General features: G+C 37.2%; 1 protein-coding gene across 2 annotated transcripts in view; it reads left to right on the top strand.

Annotated features, from left to right (window-relative positions):
* Positions 1-20,315, top strand: part of MAP2K5 (mitogen-activated protein kinase kinase 5) — a 393,759-nt gene that overhangs the window by 122,412 nt on the left and 251,032 nt on the right. For both annotated transcript variants that reach the window (XM_006886624.1, XM_006886625.1), the window contains exon 8: positions 1,017-1,081. In XM_006886624.1, the coding sequence (XP_006886686.1) occupies positions 1,017-1,081 (65 nt within the window). The remainder of the gene's footprint in view (positions 1-1,016; positions 1,082-20,315) is intronic.

The raw sequence follows: 20,315 nt of genomic DNA, 5'->3' as shown, positions 1-20,315 counted from the left end.
CAGGGCTTAGTATGACATTTCCCAAGCTTTAGCTATATGGAAAATAGTACCTTTATTGAATCCACTTAGTGAATAAGCTTGGCAGTTAATTTTTAAGCAACCAGGCCAATTTGTAGAAAATTACTGAATGTATCAAAGAGAATCTGACTAGTGTGAAAATAATTTGATAAATAATTATTTGGAGAGTTCTTTAAAACTCCAAAACATTGTTTTGGAGGCTCTAAAATAATTTACTTATAATTTATGATATATATAAAAGTAGACCTGTGGCATAATAGGTTTTATAAAATGTTGAAAAGCATGAATGCATTTTCAAATTATAACAATGACTTTAGTGGGTAAAACTATATAGTGTATATGTATTTCCCTCTTGTATATTATACTGTTTGCCTGTGTGCATTTTAAAATATTGTCTTGGAATACTTTTATAATTTTTTTTCCTACTTTGATTTCTGCTTAGTTAAGACTGCACACAAATTCATCATTTGCAAAGAAAAACTGAAATCTGCCCTAGGAAAATCCTAAACATCTCTGAGTTAATTTGTGGAATGTTAATGAGAGGGTCACCTCAGGGGTTTCCAGAGCTGATTTATTTACACATTGTGTGGGAGATCCCTGGAAGCATGTCTGTGCCTACGTGTTGTCCTCCCAAGTTTGGCTTTGGTTACGTGTGATGCTGTTTGGCATTGGCTGTGTGCAGTCCTGGAGTCTGTTTTCTTATTGGTATCTCTGACCTGACCCTTTTGAGCTATGTTATATCATTCCATTTTGACACCTTTTATCAAACTTTAATGAAATGACCCAGGCAAACAAATTGTCATTAAACTTTCCATCACTTTGTCCCTTGGTATCGTCTTTTATAAATTGGACAGCAAATGTTGTATTGATCTTCTCATTCTTGCAGCTGAACTTGAAATGACCCAGACTGTTTGTTGTTTATGGCCCAGAGTTGCTTTTCCTTGACATTTCCATCCACAGCATGACACCCTTTTTGTTTTTCTTTCTTTCTTGTGGAGATGAATGAACAAGACATACGATATCGAGACACCCTTGGCCATGGCAACGGAGGCACAGTCTACAAGTGAGTAGTCAATTTTGTTTAAACTTTGTATCCACTTTTGCCAAAATGCTGGATTTCAAGTTTAAGGGTGCTCAAGTTCTCTGTGGCACACTTTTAAATGACCACCAGCTCTTGGACTTTATTTTTACATTTGACTTCAAAATTCTACAAGGCATTTATTTTCTCAGGAATTGCTTGGAAAAGTGCATTTATATTGCCTTTTTAATATTTCCGAATCTGAATCTCTCCTGGGAGAGCAGTTAATAGTCTACCATAAGCAAGTATCCCTTGAATGGCCTGAAGTTTAATGCATCTTTACTCTTTAACACTATTTTTTTTAACTTCCTAGCACCCTATACTAGTCCTCTGACTATTTACAGCTATTCCCAATGGAAGTCAAACCTTTTAAATACTGTCGCTCCACCCTGTTCGACTCTAGAAGTTATTAAAAAGCCTTCTTCCTGTTATATTTCCTTCTCTCCTCCCCCTGCTCCCCTGAGAGCATTTCTACACATTGATGAATATGTTAAGTTATAAAGTTCTCCCAAATTCGGTTGCAGTGATCTTACCCTAAAGGAGTATATTCATTTTCATATTAAAAAAATGCTAACAGTAAAAGATAGTTCTCTCAACAGGAAAGTCTTTCTCATGCAGTAGTGCAAAGTTTAAACTACATAATGTAATATCTAGTACTTAATAGTCTGCAATGGTGTATGAAAAATATTCCACTAGGAATTAAAAAATCCATACTCTGTAAGAAAGCCTCGAGGGAGTAATAAAGCTTTCCTCCAGAGAGCCATTTTCCATGTATACACTAACCCTGCCTCACATTGTGATTGTGTTTCTACCTGTAATATTTTAACATTAATATTACTGTATATTGTAATATATTTTGCAAAGTTTTACAAGAAAAAATTATTTTCTAATTGATTACTGATCTTCCTAATTCTGAATATACACATGCACATAGGCAGAAATTTCCTCATGACTGTGAAAGATAATATTCTAAAACCCTAGAACATCCCCACACATGCAGCCTTGAGATAGAACTGAATTTCTCAGGGTTCGAAAATTCCATAGAATCAGCTAGTCCAGTCACCCATCCAGGGCTTCAGCCCTCTCTATAGATAAAGCTAGGATATATGCGTTTTCTCCCACATCTGGTCCTTTGAGAACTTATATATATTTGGGTTATTTTTCCTTCAGATAACTATTACAAATCATTATAAAAGTTACAGGTTTCTATCATGATTCTTGGACTTTCCCCTTAAAACGTTTGATGCCTAATGTGTCTATGTGTTTTGAGGCTACTTCTTATCTCCCATACACCATACTAACCATCCTTCCATGTAGTCCTCTTATTTCACTGTAAGTAGCAGCTCTCTGTCTTGGTCTTCTCCTTCTTACTCTTACCTGAATGAAATTTGTACCCTAGTTTGAAGTTCTTGGGTTCAGATACACTTAAAACGGAAAGGAGCATTTGCACTGTGATTGACTTCCTTTGGATTCCCTGGGGAGAGGTATCCAGGGCCTCACACTTCCTTCTTGCCGTTGCTCTCATGCTGATGAAAACCAAAAACTCACTGCCTCATATCACTTCCAACTCATGCCAACCCTCCATTGAGTTTCTGAGGCTAAAATATGCTGGAAGTCTGCTATTAGAGACCTCTCCTCTCCAGGGTACTGAAGAGCAATGGTGTCACTCTGGAGACTAAGGTGCATCTGATACAGGCCATGGTCTTTGCAATCACTTGCTATGCATCAGAGAGCTGGACAATAACTGGGGAGGATAGAAGGAAAAATTTATGCCTTTGAGCTGTGGTGCTGGAGAAGAGTATTGAATGTACCATGGACTGCTAAGAAAACAAACAGGCTCATTCTGGAGAGGGTTAAACCAGGCTGCTCCTTGGAGGCAAGGATTCTGAGGTTTCATCTGACATACTTTGGATATGTTGTAAGGAGGGAGAGGTCCTTGGAGAGGGACATCATGCTTGGGAGGGTGGAGGGACAGTGCAGGAGAAGAAGACCCTCTATGAGGTGGATTGATTCAGTGGCTGGGGTAATTGGCTAGGTATGTCAGAGACAGTGAAATTGGCACAGGACAGAGCAGAGTTTAGGACTGTTGTACATAGGGTCTCTATGAGTCGCAAGCAACTCGACGGCAAATAACAACAACAACAACAACATGGTGACATTAGCAGCTCATCCTAAAACTTTATTTAGCTGCTATTGTTAATGCTCTGTATAAACATTGTAAGATTTAGTAGATTCTTGACAGTAGTTACTTAGGAATGATGAGTGGCAATATCATGATCATTCTAGTACTTTATATAGTAAATTTCTTATTTTTAATTCAGTTTATGTTGTTGACTATGTAATATGAAGACTCCAAGTTGCATGACTACTTGTTATTGATCATGGGCCTTTACCTCAACCTGGGCTTCAACTTATATTGGTATTTTTGTATTGCTGGCTTTTAGATCAGCAAAGAAATGCCATAATCATAAAGAAGTGAGAATCTACTTTACCAAAGTCTCTATAAAACTAAGTGCTTGATATGTTTTGATTGCATTTCTCCTACACTAAGTTTACCTTAATGGTGTTGACTATAAAAATTGTGGTTTTTCAAACAAAATGATTACGTTACAGGATATGCTACATAAACTAGATGAAAAATATTGAAAAATCCACTCACTGGTAACAAAACTGGCTAATGGGCCTATTTAATTTTTTCTTATAAAGAGTAATAAAGCTAATAAATGCAAAGCAAAAGTTTAATACTTAACATCCTATTTGCTTCACTTGATAGGCTGTTATGAATTTCAGAGGATATAATGCAGTGTGTAAGTGCAATATTTATTATTTAATAGTTGGCCATATTTTCATCCTTTAACTTTAGATGTTCTCTGCATTTCTGTAATATGGAATTCTGGCCACAGTTACTTAAATCAAATGGTAATAGGGATTCTGCTTAGTTGTTCTCTTTATTGTGATAGTAATCTAGGTAGGTAAAGCTAAATTGATATTCCCTGGATTACTAATTTGGATTAATGGATCATAAAAGAAATACTGTAGATTAAATATACCTCAAACCAAGGAAGAAGAAGAATGCACTTTCATTATTGTATCATTACCCAAGGTATTTCTAGATGCTAAAAAATTAATTTAGGAAAGAATCTTACTCTTTTTCTCTCTGAGAGATTCATAGTGAATTTCAAAAACGTTGAGAAAATAAAAAGAGAATGACATATGTTGTGTTTAATTGTGGGGATTCTTTAGTTTGAGAACTGAGTCTGCCACTGAATAAAATTACAATCGTAATGGCACATATCATATATAGTTGCTTGCTGAAGGAGGACTGAAAGCATTTATTGAAAAAGACCAAAGACTATGGTTTTCAGTATGAATTATAACTAAGTTTAAAGAAGACAAAAATTCTCATAAATGGACCATTAGGTAAATGGAACATGGTAAATGGAGAAAAGATTGAAGTTGTCAAGTGTTTAAATTTGCTTAGGTCCATAATCTACACCCATGGAAACAGTAGTCAAGAAAGAAATTGTCAATTAAAATTAGCTTATGTAATTGATTAAAATTGGTCAGTCATTTATCTGTTTGTATATTTTCCCTTTCACTCATTATAAGAATGACTGAATGAAAAATCAGTTTAATTTTTAAACTTTTACTCAAATCACAATAAAAGAAAAAAAGAGACAAATCACATTGCATCACATACCTTCACTGGTGGGGACTTTTAAAAATCCTAAATACCAGGGATGGCAGTTTAAGGACTAAGGTGAGCCTGACTCGAACCAAAGTATTTTCATTGACTTTGTCTGCATGTGAACATTGGGCAGTGAATAAAGAAGACCAAAGAATTGAATGGTGAAGAATATCAAATATACCATATTGTTGTTCAATACCATCAAATTGAATAAGATTCATAGCGTCCCTATAAGCCAGTATAAGCTTTGTTCTATCCTGGGCCGTCCTTACTGTCCTCAACACATTGGAGTCCATTGCTGCATTCTATCAGTCCATCTTGTTGAGAGTCTTCCTCTTCTTCACTGGCCTCTGCCTTTCCAAGCATGATGCCCCTTCCCAAGGAATAATCTCTTCTAACAACATGTTCAAAATATGTGTGGCAAAGCATCACTATCTTTGCCTTCAGGTTCTCTGGTTGCACTTTCTCCAAGACCTCTCTTCTTGTTCTATTGGCAGTGCAACGGGTTAGCAGGGTTTTGGGCAGTCCCCAGGGCAGTGTTGTTTCTCACAGTTATTCAGGGTTCACTGTCTTTTCTAGAGTATCCTGAACAGACTCAAGGATAGAATACATAGATGCTTACTAGTTACTCTCGGAAATGAAAATGAGGCAAATGATAGTTGGGTTTTTCTTTCAGTCAGGCTTAGTAGTGTCCTTTAATGAGATCCTCTCCATAGAAAACTGGCCAGTTTTGGAGATAAAAGCAACCTGCATAATCATTTTAGATTACGAACTTTGAGATAGCAAGAATTTCCAAAGGACATGTATCTGAACGGATCAGAGATTTTCTTTCTGATTCTAAAACTGAATGCTCAGTATCCTTTGACTCAGTTAATGTCCTCTTTCTTTGGTTAGTATGTCACACTGAAGTGAAATAATTAACAGACCCAATTATTTGGTAACACTGTCTGCTTAAAATTCTCTGATTCTGAAAGCTAGCCACTAAAGCTCTTTCCTTCCTCAGAGTATTTTTTGATGAAGCTACTCCAAATTTGAGTCCAGAAATCAAGTCATATTTAACTCATACAGTCAACAAACACTTAAGAGTAATCTTTTATCCTTTTTTGTTGATAAAAATTAGTCAAAGACACAAATCAGTCAAAATAAAACTCAAATGATAGGCTTCTTTCCTGTGTATTTATTGTCTACATATTTGAAAACGATAATGAATTTTCTCTCTTTAATTGCTTCTTACAGTATAATTAAGAGTCTAACCTGGATATAGGGTAGAATTTCTCAGTGATATAATGGTTAGAGTATATGCTGTCTACATGGTGTTTTGAAGGTTGACCATAAAACCATTATTTAAGAGATTAGTTGAACATAAATGTTTGGACACTTAAGAGATAGATAGGTTGACAGTTTAAACCCACCTAGTTGCTCTGCAAGGAGAAGACCTGGTGATCCTTTCTATAAAGATTACAACCCAGGAAACCTTCTAAGAGGAGTGTTGTACTGTGTCGCCTGTGGTCCTTGTAAGTCAGAATCCACAGGACAGCACCCAACAATAGACACACAAGAAGAAGAAAGCTGTGGTCATTGTCAAAGATGTTAATCTCTTCCTCTTTCTGTTGTTTTTATCTATTTTAAGAGGTCTTTGACCACAGCGTCCCTTTTCAGCAGGAAGTAGCTAAGAGAATACGCCATCCCCTTTTCCTTATGAATCAGGGTGAAGTCTCTCTCAGGGAGGAGTGATAGGGAATGGCAAGGCACACACTGACAAAGGAGATTAATCAGAACTGGCTTTGACAAGCACTGTGGCAGTTGGACAATTAAAACAGACATTGGGAGGGGGAAGAAGAACGAACTGGGGAGGAGGGTGGAGAAAACAGTGCAACAATGAATGAATGAAAACCCAAAATCTCTGTAAATGTTCATTAAAACTAATAAAATTTAATAATAATAATTAAAAGAAATTGTAAAAAAAAAAAGGAGGTCTTTGAGCAAGAAGCTGCACTGCAATCCCAGAGATACGTGGTTTGAATCCACCAGATGCTCTGCTGAAGAAGGAGGGGCAATCTCCTCCTGTGCCAGTCAGATTTGATTTGACGGTACATACACACAAAAATAATAATAATTTTATTTTTTTTTAAGAAGGTCTTTGCTGTACAGTGGAGTGGAGGTGGTCTTCAGGGATGGTAAATTGGTACATAAGCCCCTATGATGTGGCTGCACAGGCCAGTTATAACATTACATTGTTTTTCCGTATTTGCAGCTGGCAAGATAAGAATTTATTATAGTAGCATGAATTATCTCATGAAAATGAGAAGCTCTTGTAATTATATAAAATGTGAAAATATACAAATGGCTTAGTTCAGTGCAGCTTAGTAAATGAAATATTTCAAAACACAGGCTTGCTGAGGGGAAAACCATCCTGAAAATGGTATTTGATAGTAAAATATTGGCAACTATGTAGTTGTGGTTGTGGTTGTTAGGTGCTGCCCCATCAGCCATGACTCATAGTGACTCTGTGAAACCTTAATCTCTCCTGCCCTGTGCCCTCATTGTCCGGGCCTACTTGAGCCCATTGAACCACAGAGTGCTCAGAAAACTTGCTCTTTCACCAGCGGACCTGAAGGTGCCAGACCAAAAGAGGGAGCAGTTAATCTCTCCTCAGCTTCCCTAGTGATTGTGCTTGTGACCCACTCATTTACATTTCCCCCCTAAACACCTCTAGGAAATCAGGAATCACTTTTAAGTGGCTTTGATGTTGGCCTGAGGCCTAGATTGATTGATGGATTTATTTTAACTTTAAATTTTCAGTCAAATGAAGAGCTTTTTTCTTGTACCCAAGACCATATTTTAAATAAGCAGATAAGACATAAGCAAATCATCTAAATGCAAAATTAAACACTCGTATATGGCTAGATTGCATTATAGTATCATGTGATGAGCAAGGATATATATGTCTTCAAAAAAATCAATGTAAGTATTTGTCAAATAAAATTCATTATGTATGTTTACCTCCCTTTCTTTGCCAGCATTCACTGTTAGAGGTTTGTTTCATACAGTGATGTGTATTGTATTGATTGGAATCTAAGGAATGAACCTGAGCTTGTGATCCCCAACACCTTTCCCGCCTTGCTTGCTTCTCCTACCTCCCCAGGCCCCATGCACTGTGCTCTGCAACTTCACACCTGCTCGTATCCATTATGGCCGTGATGGATCATTGGCATCTAACCAACATGACAGGGAGTCACAGGTCGCTGAGCAGAGACTTTCAAACTCTGTTTCCACCCGAATTAACTATTATTGAAATCGTTTATTGAGATTGAAGTATTGATCATTTTCTGCTAACCTTGGCTTAAGGGAAGGAAGAGGAGGTAGTGGTGGTTTTGAAATACACTAAATTTCATTTTTAAAAATATCATTTATTTAGCCTTTTTCTCCTTCCTGTTTTATAGCCTCTATTGGTTTATTGCTTGGAAAAGGGTATCTTGGCTTTATTTTTATGACAGTATAATTATGCTTCAGAAATGTACTTGATTACTATGGGTAACAGAATTGTTCTAGTATATTGGTTTGGCCAATATTGCTATACAAACAACTTTTCAGTCAATTGAGTCTGGTAAAAATCAATAGATTATCGTAATATTTCAAGTAAGAATTTGCTGAATACTGTGTTTCAGCACCATCTCCTTTCAGGGAAAAATAGTTTTGAAGTAGCAAGGTTGCTTCCTCTATTTTCCTAATACAAATGCCTTCTTTATTAAGAAATTTAGTGTCCCCGCAGAAGGGTTGTGAACAGGTAAACATTAGCATATTTTTCGATTATAGGGTGGAAGATACTGAGTGTGTAACATCTAGCTTTGACTTCATTCCACAGTATCCCCATTAGATTCATGTGCCTAGTTCTGGGTACTGATTTTAGAAACAACAATGGAGCATTTAGAGAGACCAAGAGGAGCATGCAGAGAGTAGTGTAAGGTTCTGTTCCTGTGCAGTCAGTCCTCTTTGTCCATCTCCTGAGCATGTGCTGTGTGGGAGCATTGTGTGGGAGATTGGGGACCATCTCACCCTCTTCACTTTCAGGTGAAGGGAGAGGTTCTGCCCACAAGCACATGGGGGACTGAGCAGTCTGGGATACACATCTGTATCCAGGCATATAAAACATAGGGCTCAGGTTCTGAGGATGTAGTGGTGACTTTAGCTCCAACCTGGAAGACTCAGAAAAGGCCTTATGGGGGGACTAGTATTGAGGTTAAGAGATGGTTGAAGGAATTGGCTGTCTTTTATCTGAAGAAGATAATATCAAGAGGATTCTTCAAGGGGAAAAAAATTCTGAAAGACTCTACAATTAACAATAGATTTGCTATGTGTTCTGGTGTCTAGGTTCTAATTGCTTGTGTGAGTGTGTGTGAGAGTCTCTGTCTTACTCTTGGTTAGACTGAGTAGTACACTGTTCCTACTGTTATGCCCCAACAGATTGTCTTTTCTCAAAGAGAGTCATGTCTAGGTCTCCTTGGTCAAGTCCTTCTGGTGCCCAGCACAGTTCCAAACCTTTGTGAACACGTCAGGAATTAACTTGCAGAGGTACATTCTTAACATTCTGTGGAGGACACGTAGTGCCCATCCCTGGGTGACACTGGGAGGTGGTGACCTTATCTTCCACCTTGTGTAGAACAATATGGCTGTCATTCAGCCTCTGAGGAAGAAAGCTCTACTTAGACATTTGATGACAGCAAAGCTTTCATCTGAAGTTTGAGATCTAAATCTACCTTTCAGCCATCATAAATGTCTCATGTCAAATATTGTTTGGCTTTTGTTCTTTCAAATTTTGTCTTACTGAGTATTCTTTTCTTCACTAAGCAAATACAGACTGTTACTGTGTGGTGATGACTAGCCTAAGCACATGAGATTGGTGGTGAACAAGACTGATAAGGTCCCTATGCTCCTGGAGCTCACACCAGAGGAAAAAGACAGAATAATCCAGGAATATTTACAATATCTTGTAAGTGCTATAAGGAATGTCAAATAGGCACTTGGATAAGGCTTATAAGAGGAGGTGATGTTAGAACTGAAATCTGAAGGACAGGAAGAAAAACTAGTCATGGGGAACCTGTGAGAAGATCCTTCTAGGCAGATGAGACCTGGCTAAGCAAAAGCCCTAAATGGGTGTAAATGTGTTCAGTATAGGCCAATGTGATTGGTGTGTAGTGATTTTTAGGGCGGTGCAGAAACATTGTTGCCCTGAGTCTTCTAGTTCTTGCTAAGAAAACACAGTTGGTTAAACTGACCCACTTTTTTTTACCAGGAAGAAAGAGAAACACTGAATATCAAGTGTCATGCCCAAGGTGCTTACAGGACTGGAGCCCAAGTCTTCCCTAAGTCAGTACTTGGAATGCTTCTCAAGCCAAAGTTGAGGCTTGTCATTCACGCTCTGAATGATAATTTTCCACTGAAGTTATTGTTGGACATAAGATAGAAATTAATTTATGACCTTGAAATTCAGTGATGTACCATCTCTATTTGTTAATTTTAGAGACTTTTTAGTAGTTGTTAAACCAAAACAACTATTCCTTGGCTGACAGCTAGTGCAGTCTAATTTGTTATTTGATCTGTCCTTTGGGCCTCTTTACTTATCAGAAACTTGGAATTTAATAATTGTATCCCTAAATTAATTATATGGTTGTGCTAGTGGAGGTGATGCATTTCCTGATTTGTAAGACGTGTTAATTTTTTTGTTTGGTTTTAGCTTTTTACAGTATTTGATGCATTGGAAAACTGTAGTCTCTTGGTTGCCATATAGCACAAGCAAATATTTGTATCCCATAGCATCTAGGGTATTTACTTAAATTGCTTTTTTTTGAAAAATAATTCACTGGAAAGTCCAAAAGGCAGTTACTGTGTATAACTTTCTACCATAGTGTTGTTTTTCTTTGCTCCATTGTTGGTTGTTTTGATGTAAGAGACCATGTTCCTGTTAAATTGCTGCCTTAGTGGAGTGAAATATGTTTAGATTCTGATTTGTACACTAACACTGGCTCTGTGGAGCAGGTTACTGAAGTAAAGGGGGAAACAGTAATAGAGATTTAGGCTGTGGGTAAAATAACATAACACGGTAAAAAAAAAAAAAGCCTTTACTTTGCTTTTTAAAGGCAAATGTGACTATTATTTTGTTCTCTTGACCCTGGAATTTTCATACATTTCTTAGTCAATACTGCAAAAAAGAAGAAAGAGAACGTAAAATTGCTAAAAGCATAGTTTCTGTTTTTTTGTTTTATGAGTTTGAATAATGACATGGAAAATGTTCAGTCAAAATTAAAACTTGCTTTGGGGCACAATCAATATAGCATTTTAACAAGCTTACTGTACTTGGAAAATATGTATTGTGTAAGACTCTCCAACATACTGATTGTATTATGACTGCTAACTGTAACAGAAGAATGTAGCAATATACTTAGTCAATAAGCATAAAACTCTGATTAAACCATAATTAAGTTCTCAAAAAACTATGAATAAAATATATTTTTATATTGTTTCAGCAAGACAATGTATAACCAGTGAAATTTTATAGTGTTGGAGAAAACAATATATGGTAAAAAAATTAGTTAATTTTTACATGTACTGAGTTAAGTTAATGTATACTATTTCTTTCTTCTTTCTTTTTACTCTTTTTTTGGTAGATAATTTTTTTCTGTGTGTGTGTAGCAAGACACAGTAGGGTGATTGAGACATTTCAGTAGGGTGATTGAGACGTTTTCCTACTCTTCTTGAGGCTCAAGGGAAATTTTTCAAGGCCCTGCCTACCTCAGTACACAGCAGTTGATTTCATTTCCAGAATGGGTTGCCCTCACTTCTTTTGCATTGTCATCCAGCTGTGTTGGGATATTGCTTGGGAGAGTGGCCATTGCCATCCTCATGTAACCTATGAAGAAATGAAAATAGAAGAATTAATAGAGTTTCTTGAGAATTTGAAGAGGATTAGAGATAAGACTACTAAAAGCATAAAAAACTATGTTACCATCTTCTAACAAGCAAACTACAATTGTATCTTTGTTTGCTTTTGTATCAGGCACATGTTGTTGTTGTTATGTGCCGTCGAGTTTGCGACTCATAGCGACTTTATGTACAACAGCCCTAAACCTTGCTCTATCCTGTGCCAGTCGCACTGCCTCTGACACACCCATCCCGATTACCCGTCACTGAATCAATCCATCTCATAGAGGATCTTCCCCTCTTGCGCCGTCCCTCCACCCTCCCAAGCATGATGTCCCTCTCCAAGGACCTGTCCCTTCTTGCAACATGCCCAAAGTATGTCAGACGAAGCCCCAGAATCCTTGCCTCTGAGGAGTTGCTTGGTTTAACCCTCTCCAGGATGAATCTGTTTGTTTTCTTGGCAGTCCATGGTACATTCAATACTCTTCTCCAGCACCACAGCTCAAAGGCATCAATTCTCCTTCTGTCCTCCCTAGTCATTGTCCAACTCCCTGATGCATAACAAGTGATTGCAAAGACCATGGCCTGTGTCAGGTGCACCATAGTCTCCAGAGAGACACCGTTGCTCTTGAGTACTTTAGAGAGGTCCCTAACCTCTATTCCCATCACAATACATTTTTTTATTTCCTGTCTACACCTTATAAAATGGTCATAGGAAAACACAGTTGCCTCCTGTGACATGAGTTGTCCAAATTATAGGCTCTGTAGCTTGTAGGCTTATAAACAAGAACCATAAGCAGGGAAGTTAAGTCAGATGCCTTCTTACTGGTGGGTTTAAACACGACTTCTGCAGATGGTGTAAACTATGAGAGTAGCTTGAGTGTGGTTCACTTCTTGTGTTAAAAGAAAAAATCTCTCCTGGTTTATTTTGACCCTCCTCATGATAAGCCTGTTTTGGGAGGTCTGTTATGCACAAAAGTACACAAAATGAAGATAAAGTGCCTCTCTCCAGCCTGACAAAAGCCATTCCTTTGCAGAATGGTAGCTGCTGCGAAAGTAAATAAATGAATGGACAGCAATCACAGCCTCGTTGATGAAACTGTTCAATTAAAGCACAGGCATTTACATGGTGTAATTTCCCGAAATTGCCAATGAGCCCCTTTAGACACAACCACTGTTCAAATTGATTTCAGCATTGATTTTGGCTGAAGCTGATAAATTTCTGCTTGTTAGTTAATTTTGCAGAAGACTTTGTACTGCAGTATTGAAGTGTTCATTTAGCTGATGGTTAAAAGAGGAGTTATTTACAGAGGCCTCTACTGTTGTTCTGAGATGGGGCAATTCCCCAATCGTCTTTTACTTTTAATTTTTTAGGCTTCAGTATACCAATCAATAGGTGATTGAAACTGATTAAAACTTATCCAACCAGCTGCCTATGGCAGTTTAATTAGAAGCTGGATGATTCTTAAATTAAAGTTGTCTTATTTTCATTGTATACTCATCTTCCAGAAGGGTGAGGGACTAACAGTTCTGAAAACTTGAGTTGGGCTTTGTTAAGGTGTCTTTAAGTCTCTTAATAGTTATTCCTAAACAACATAAGAAATACATTCAGAGACTTTTAACTTTCATAGAGATTAGAAGTAATAATATGCTTATTTGCCAATCAAGGAAATTTTCTTTCCCCCAGGCAAGGGGATAGGCTGTGATATATGATATATGTGAAAGAACAGCTGCTTGTGTTCTGTATCTGTTTTTACAAGCGTGATAAATGCTTAAGCCAACTTTTTAAACACTGCAGTGCAGGATGAAACTAGCCACCCTTTTATCTTGTGTTTCTCCTCAAATGATCAGCTTTGGATTGATATCTTCTGTTCTGTTTTGAGGTCTTGATAAAAATAGATCAACACCAATATTCTCATGAACTACATGTTGACTTTTCAGCAATATTTTGGGCAGGATTACAGAAGCTTTTTGCTTCTTCCCGCCTCCCCTCCCCCAGGGAAGCATCACTATACTAATTTTATCTATTGTTAGATACTTTCTTGTGCTTTTAATGGAAATAGGTTAATATTTCCGTCAATGGGGACATATTACAACTGGCACTGTGGGGAGGACAGGAACAAATGGCTGACGTTTCAGAGGTGCGTTTACTCTTTGGACCCACTTGGGTACTATTTAGTGCTCTGGAAGAGGTAATTTAGTAAATCGTACCCCAGTGACTGAAAAAAAAGTTAATGCAGCTCTGAAAAGTGAGCCATTCAATCGATTTTTCCCTATTGCTTTTTTAAAAATCAAGTCTGACCGTATCTAGAGAGCCTTGGAAAAAAAGGAATTAGAAGACTGGACACAACTAGGTTATGTTTAGACAGGGCTTACGAGGCTGCGCGTTAGGTTTGCTGTTAGATCTTTAGATCTGAATCCAAGTCCCCCAGCTCTTAGTAAACAGGAGGGACTCCAGAAGCCATTATTGCTTCACGGGCTTCCAGATCTATCAGATGGAGATAGCTACCTCACAGACTTTTTTCCCCCCTTCAGCAAATCAAATAGAAATAAAATTTACATATATGTAAAAAATCCTGTAAGACACAGTAGAGTATTAATTATTACTAATATGAAGTCTTGCAAAGTAGCTATTCTTCTGTCTAATTTTGGAAAGTGATTTATTTCTCATTAGCTTTTCACGAAGAAACTGTAAGCAGAAATTGCACTGTAGTCAAGCCACTTCAAGAGAGAAGTTTCCTAGCTGGCTAGCCCTCCCCGTATTCCTAGTCTTCCCCACAGGGATTGCCTGACTGCTGCCTTTCTTCATTTCATTCTTCCCTCCGGACTTTACATCCCTTGCCTCTCTGTTTTGTTCATTACATTATTTTAGAACCTTGCATCAAGAGATCTTGATGAGCTCCTTGATCTCTGAGCTGTTTTGACCATGTAGTAGAAGACATTACTCTAGTTGGTGTAGAGAGTGTTAAAGGCTTGAACTAGACCGTACCAGCTTATGGAAGAAATATGAAGGCAGTGGTGATCACATTAACTTTGAGGCAAGCATGGGAGAAAAAAGGAGGGATACATAACCAGAGGATGTATCTACTTAGAAGAAAAAAGAAATGATAAAACTTAAGGTTATAGTAATTTTTCTCAGATTGGCAGTCTTTCTAACCCAGCCATGTCCTAGAATCTGATGTTAGGTTTTTTTGTCAACTCTATACTTAATCAACATTTTGAAAGATCTCTTAATATTTGTTATGTAATAATATGTTTTACCTTATTAAAACCACTTAAGGGGTCCTTTTACTTATCTCCAAATTGTTTAGCAGTTAGTAGTCAAGCATCTGTGCTGGATTTTGAGGCAGAAGGAAGGTTGGCATGGACTACTATTTGAACTAGTACAGTTTACATACAGGCTTCTTTTTACAACTGCTATTTACTTTGGATTTCTTATTTTAACAGCAAGAGCCTGGCTAATGTGTTTATCTGTTATGGAAGGCAGCAACTGTCAATGTTGATTTCCCTGAAACAATTTGAATTCTTTTTTTTTGTTTTTTTCTTGTGGCTATTTTTTTTAAGTGTCTGACAACACTCTTTAAAGTTCCAAAGCCTGACCATTTGTCCTAAACATATTTGTAAAATCTATTCCCAAATAAAACCTGCCAAGAAAATAAATCTCTAAAAAGACAAACAATAAAGCAAATATTTTGTTAGCAGAACCACAATTAGTTTTACATTTGGTTCCTGGAAACATGTCATTGTACTAAAAAGAGAAATCCAATGGGTTTTTTTAATTAATCTCACAAGATAACAAGTGGTTTTTCTTTTGTGTATCTGTCTGTGTGCTTGACTTCTATGAAGCAAAGAAGGCAAAGAAGTGTTCTACTTGTCTCATGCCGACTTCAAAATTATCCAGCCTTATAATTTTGTGGTGTAATGTACTACCACACATTCTCAGGTTCCTAGACTCAACATATGTCACCTTGTATAGGCTTCTTCTTAGCCAGAATAATCAAGCCCTGTGTCAGAAAGTTGATTCCAACTCTTAGCCACCCTCCTTGGGATTTCTGAGGCTGTAAATCTTTTTTTGGGAAAAGACAGCCCATCTTTTTCCCTGAAGAGAACTTGCTGGATTTGGACCAGCACTTAGAGTGAGCAGCTGAGTGTACTCCACAGTGCTTCACCAGGGCTCTTCGGGCTTCTCCTGTGTGTTCTTTAAAAAACACAAGAAACAAACAAGTTGCCATCGAATCAGCTCTGACTCAGGGCTGTGTTGTGTCAGGTGCACTATAGAGTTTCAGTGGCTGTGAACTTTTGGAAATAGATTGCAAGGATTTTCTTCTGAGAACTTCTGAGTTGGATTTGAATTGCTGACATTTTACTTAGTAGTTGAAAGCTTAACTGTGCTACTCAAAGCTCTCTTAATTTCAGTCACTTCCTTTTTTTTTAAAAGTAGCTTGGTTTTAAACCAACTCTATAAAATCTTTGAAATAAAAACTTCTAGTTAGAAAAAGACTTCCATCTTATTGTTTTAAATGTCTAAAAAATCAGAGCTATTATTATTACTTTCTGGTCAAGAAATAAATTGCTGTTGGGAAATATATCTAAGTATGGAAATTAAAGATCACACACCACATTGGCCTTAATGGGAGCTATATATTTGGTTTTGATAAGGTAAGAGACTTAATAATTGAATTTGAGTCTAGTCAACTCTTAGCTTTTCCTTGGTAACGAGAATGAAGAGGTGCATATATAATTAAGATGAGTAGCTAATCAAAAAATCTCATTTTAGATAATAATTTGTCTCCTCCCAATCAGACTTTTTACTATAATGAGTCAGATATTGGAGAACTTTCTCCTTCACCTTTTTCCCTATCATTGCCTCTTATGGTCATCCTGGAAATTAGTATGTCATTTAAAGTACGGAGAAGTGAAGAACCAAAAATATTTGACAAACTGAAATTATGCTTTGAATAAATGAGAAGTGATTTTTATCATTTAGAAGAACCCTTATTATCCCTATGGAGAGCTAGTAACCACAAATGCTTTGCCTGGAACTGGTGCTGTTGGTTTGTTTTATTTTAAAGCTTTTGGTTGCTTTTTCCTTGCCTCGTATCCACCATGTGTCATCTGTATAACGCAGCTTATTGAAGAGTGTTCCTTAGATCATGATGCCACATTCTTCTTCATTGTCTAGTTTCTTGAATAATTTGCTCAGCATACATAATTGAATAGATATTGAGAAAGGATAAAACCCTGGCACACACCTTTCTTAGTTTTAAACCACATGTTTTCCCTTGCTCTGTTGCACAGAAGCCTCTTGGACTAGATGTAGGTTTCACATGAGCACAATTAAGTGTTCTGAGATTTCCATTCTTTTCAATATTAGCCATAATTTGTTATGATCCACCCAGTCAAGTGCCTTTGCATATAGTCAACAAAGCACAAATAGACATTTTTGTTTTCTAGTGTTCTCAGAAGAATACAGTCTTCAATATGGATTGCATCCCAACATCAAGAAAACAAAAATTCTCCGCACTGGACCAATAGGCAACATCAGGCTAGATGGAGAAAAAAATTAAAACTGTCAATGACTCAGTGACTTCATCTTACTTGGATCCACAGTCAACATCCTTGGTACTAGCAGTCAGGATGTCAGGAGACCTACTGTACTGAGAAAGTCTTTAGTCAGGGACCTCTCCAAATTACTGAGGAGCAGTGAAATGAGTTTGAGGGCCAAGAAGCACTTGATTCAGGCGATGATCTTTCCAATCACTTGCGATACATCTGAGAACTGAACAGTGAATAAGGATGACAGAAGAAGAATTGATGCCTTTGGGCCACTATTAGCTGTGCTTGATGACACCTAAAAATGGCTGTCTACCATGTAAGAGTTTCAAGAAGTAAAAGAAATAAACGTCACGTTCTTTCCACTCTCACCTAGAGTATGACCATTCTATTCTAATTGTTGGTTATTTCTTAAGCTAAGGCTGACTTACTGGTTTTACCATTTTAGTAAATGATTTTTTTTAAGCTTCTCTATCCATTTGGAGATCTTTCCAGCAGTTGATAGCACTCTATAAATTATTTATTCAGTAATTATGTTCTTTTCTTCCCCTGCTCCCCCCCTTACTGAAGTATGTTACGAAAGAAGTAGAACTTAAGTCAATGGCATTTATTCTGCATGGTCTATGAAAGAAAAGCCATGCCCCCTTCATGGGAGATTAGCAACAACTATCATTATTTCTGTGATTTTTTTTTTTACCATTATGATAAAAGCCCTTATAAGTTCAATTGTTTTTGAGATCTTTGCTCCAAGAATTAAAAAAGGGAAGTATTTTCCTGCTCATCTTGATGACCATTTTACTAATCAATTGCATAACATCATCAGTTAGGCTGCTTTCTGAACTATTTATAGTCAGATGTCAGACCCCTTCCCATCTTTAAATTATATCCTGTCTCCTATCCCACAAGCATTCAAAGACGCACAGATGCTCCCTATTATAAGAGGTTTCCACATATAATGCAAAATGATTTGATTGGAATATGTTCAGAAATTAATATGCTGGATAGTGCTATATTAGATGCCTACTTTAATTGTATGAGAGTTCTACAAGCTTTATCAGAAAATATATGATGAGCTCTAGGTTATTTATTTTGTGAGCAGGAGTCAGATGGGACGATTTTTTTTTTCTCCTAGAATTTTAAATTCTAAGCATAAATAATTTCAGTAAACATTGTAAAATACAGATGCACTTGATCTTATGCATAACATAAATTTGTGTTGAGTTCCAGATGTTGGAATGTGAACACAGGTTGCTTCTCCCTTATGTCCTGTGTGGTTATAGGACTTGAAAAAAAATTTTGTTTTCACATTTTTCCCCTTTCATTTACTTTCCTTTAAAGATTATTATGGAAATTCTGCCTATTATTTGAACTGATACATCTTTTTGTGAATTATAATTAGAATTTAAGTGAAGGTGACTCATATCTAACCTTATATGTACTCTATTAGAATAGAGGGTAATATAATCCATTGTATTTCTCTCCAAACAGTGCTTTTGAAGCCATTAATGTGTTTTTGAAAAATTGCTCTGTACAGAGTACTTCATTTGGTAGTAAGAAGAGACAATAACAACATGCATAGGATATTGCTAGTTTATTGTCTATACTTTCTTGTCTCCTACACTGTTTTTTCCTTATGATCAGATTTCTGAATTTGGAATGCTTCGGCTTAGTCCTCAGAAGTCTTATCTGTATCATTCACTTCTTAAGTTAGTTTGTGTAGTTCCATGGCATTTCATATCATGTGTATGATTTTGAAACTTAGGTCTCCCACCCTGACGTGTCCTGAACTCCAGATTCATATCTCATTACTATTAGATGTCTTTTCCCAATTTCCATCAAATCAATTCTGCCTTATAGAAGCCTTATAGGACAGACTTGATATATTGTATGCTTATTTGATTCTAGACAGTCTTCCTCTAATAGAAAGTAAGTTTCACAAGAGCAGAGACTTTGCTTGTTTTCTTTTGTGTCCATAGCATTGTGCATAGTGCTTGGCAATCAGAGGCATTCCTTAATTATTGAGTAAATATATGAATTAACTAATCTTAAGGGCAACTGTAACTATACATGTTGTTGTTGTGTTGTTATTTGCCATCGAGTTGCTTGTGACTCATAGCAACCCTATGTACAATAGCCCTAAACCCTGCTGTATCCTTTGCCAATCTTATTGTCTCTGACACACCTACTCCTAATATTCCAGTCACTGAATCAATTCTCTCTAAGAACTGGTCCTTCCTTGCAACATGTCCAAAGTATGACAGGCAAAGTTTTAGAATCCTTGCCTCTCCAGGACGAACTTGTTTGTTCTCTTAGCAGTCCATGGTATATTCAGTACTCTTCTCCAGCACCACAACTCAAAGGCATCAGTTCTCCTTCTGTCATCCCTAGTCATTGTCCAGCTTTCTGATGCATAGCAAGTTCATATCAGGTTCACCTTAGTCTCCAGACTGACATCATTGTTCTTCAGTACTTTAGAGAGGTCTATAATTGCAGACTTTCCCATCACAATATGCCTTTTAATTTCCTGGATTCTGGTGCCAAGAGTGTTGATTGTGGAGCCAGGCAAACTAAAGCTGTGAACAATCTCAATCTCTTCACTATCCCTCATGATGCTGCCATTTGGCCCAGTGGTGAGAATCTTTGTTTTCTTGGTTTTGAGCTTCAATCCATATTGAAGGCTACAGTCCTTGACCTTCTGAAGCAAGCTCTTGAAGTCCTCCTCAGTTTCAGCAAGAAGGGTTGTGTCATCTGTATAACGCAGATTGTTGATGAGTCTTCCTCCAATCCTGATGCCATATTTCTCCTCATAGAGCCCAGCCTCCCAGATAATCTGTTCTGCATATAGATTGAAAAGGTATGGAGATAGGACACACCCCTGGCTTTCACCCTTCCCAATTTTTTTTTATTAAATTTTATTAGTTTTAATGAACATTTACAGAGATTTTGGGTTTTCATTCATTCATTGTTTCTCTGTTTTCTCCACCCTCCTCCCCAGTTCGTTCTTCTTTCCCCCCCATGTCTGTTTTAATTGTCCAATTGCCACAGTGCTTGTCAAAGCCA

This window comes from Elephantulus edwardii, unplaced genomic scaffold (assembly GCF_000299155.1).
Source record: "Elephantulus edwardii isolate Elephantulus edwardi_28Jun2011 unplaced genomic scaffold, EleEdw1.0 scaffold00050, whole genome shotgun sequence".
Lineage (NCBI taxonomy): Eukaryota > Metazoa > Chordata > Mammalia > Macroscelidea > Macroscelididae > Elephantulus > Elephantulus edwardii.
The sequence above is the reverse complement of the archived record's forward strand: the minus strand, read 5'-3'. Positions and strand labels throughout refer to the sequence as shown.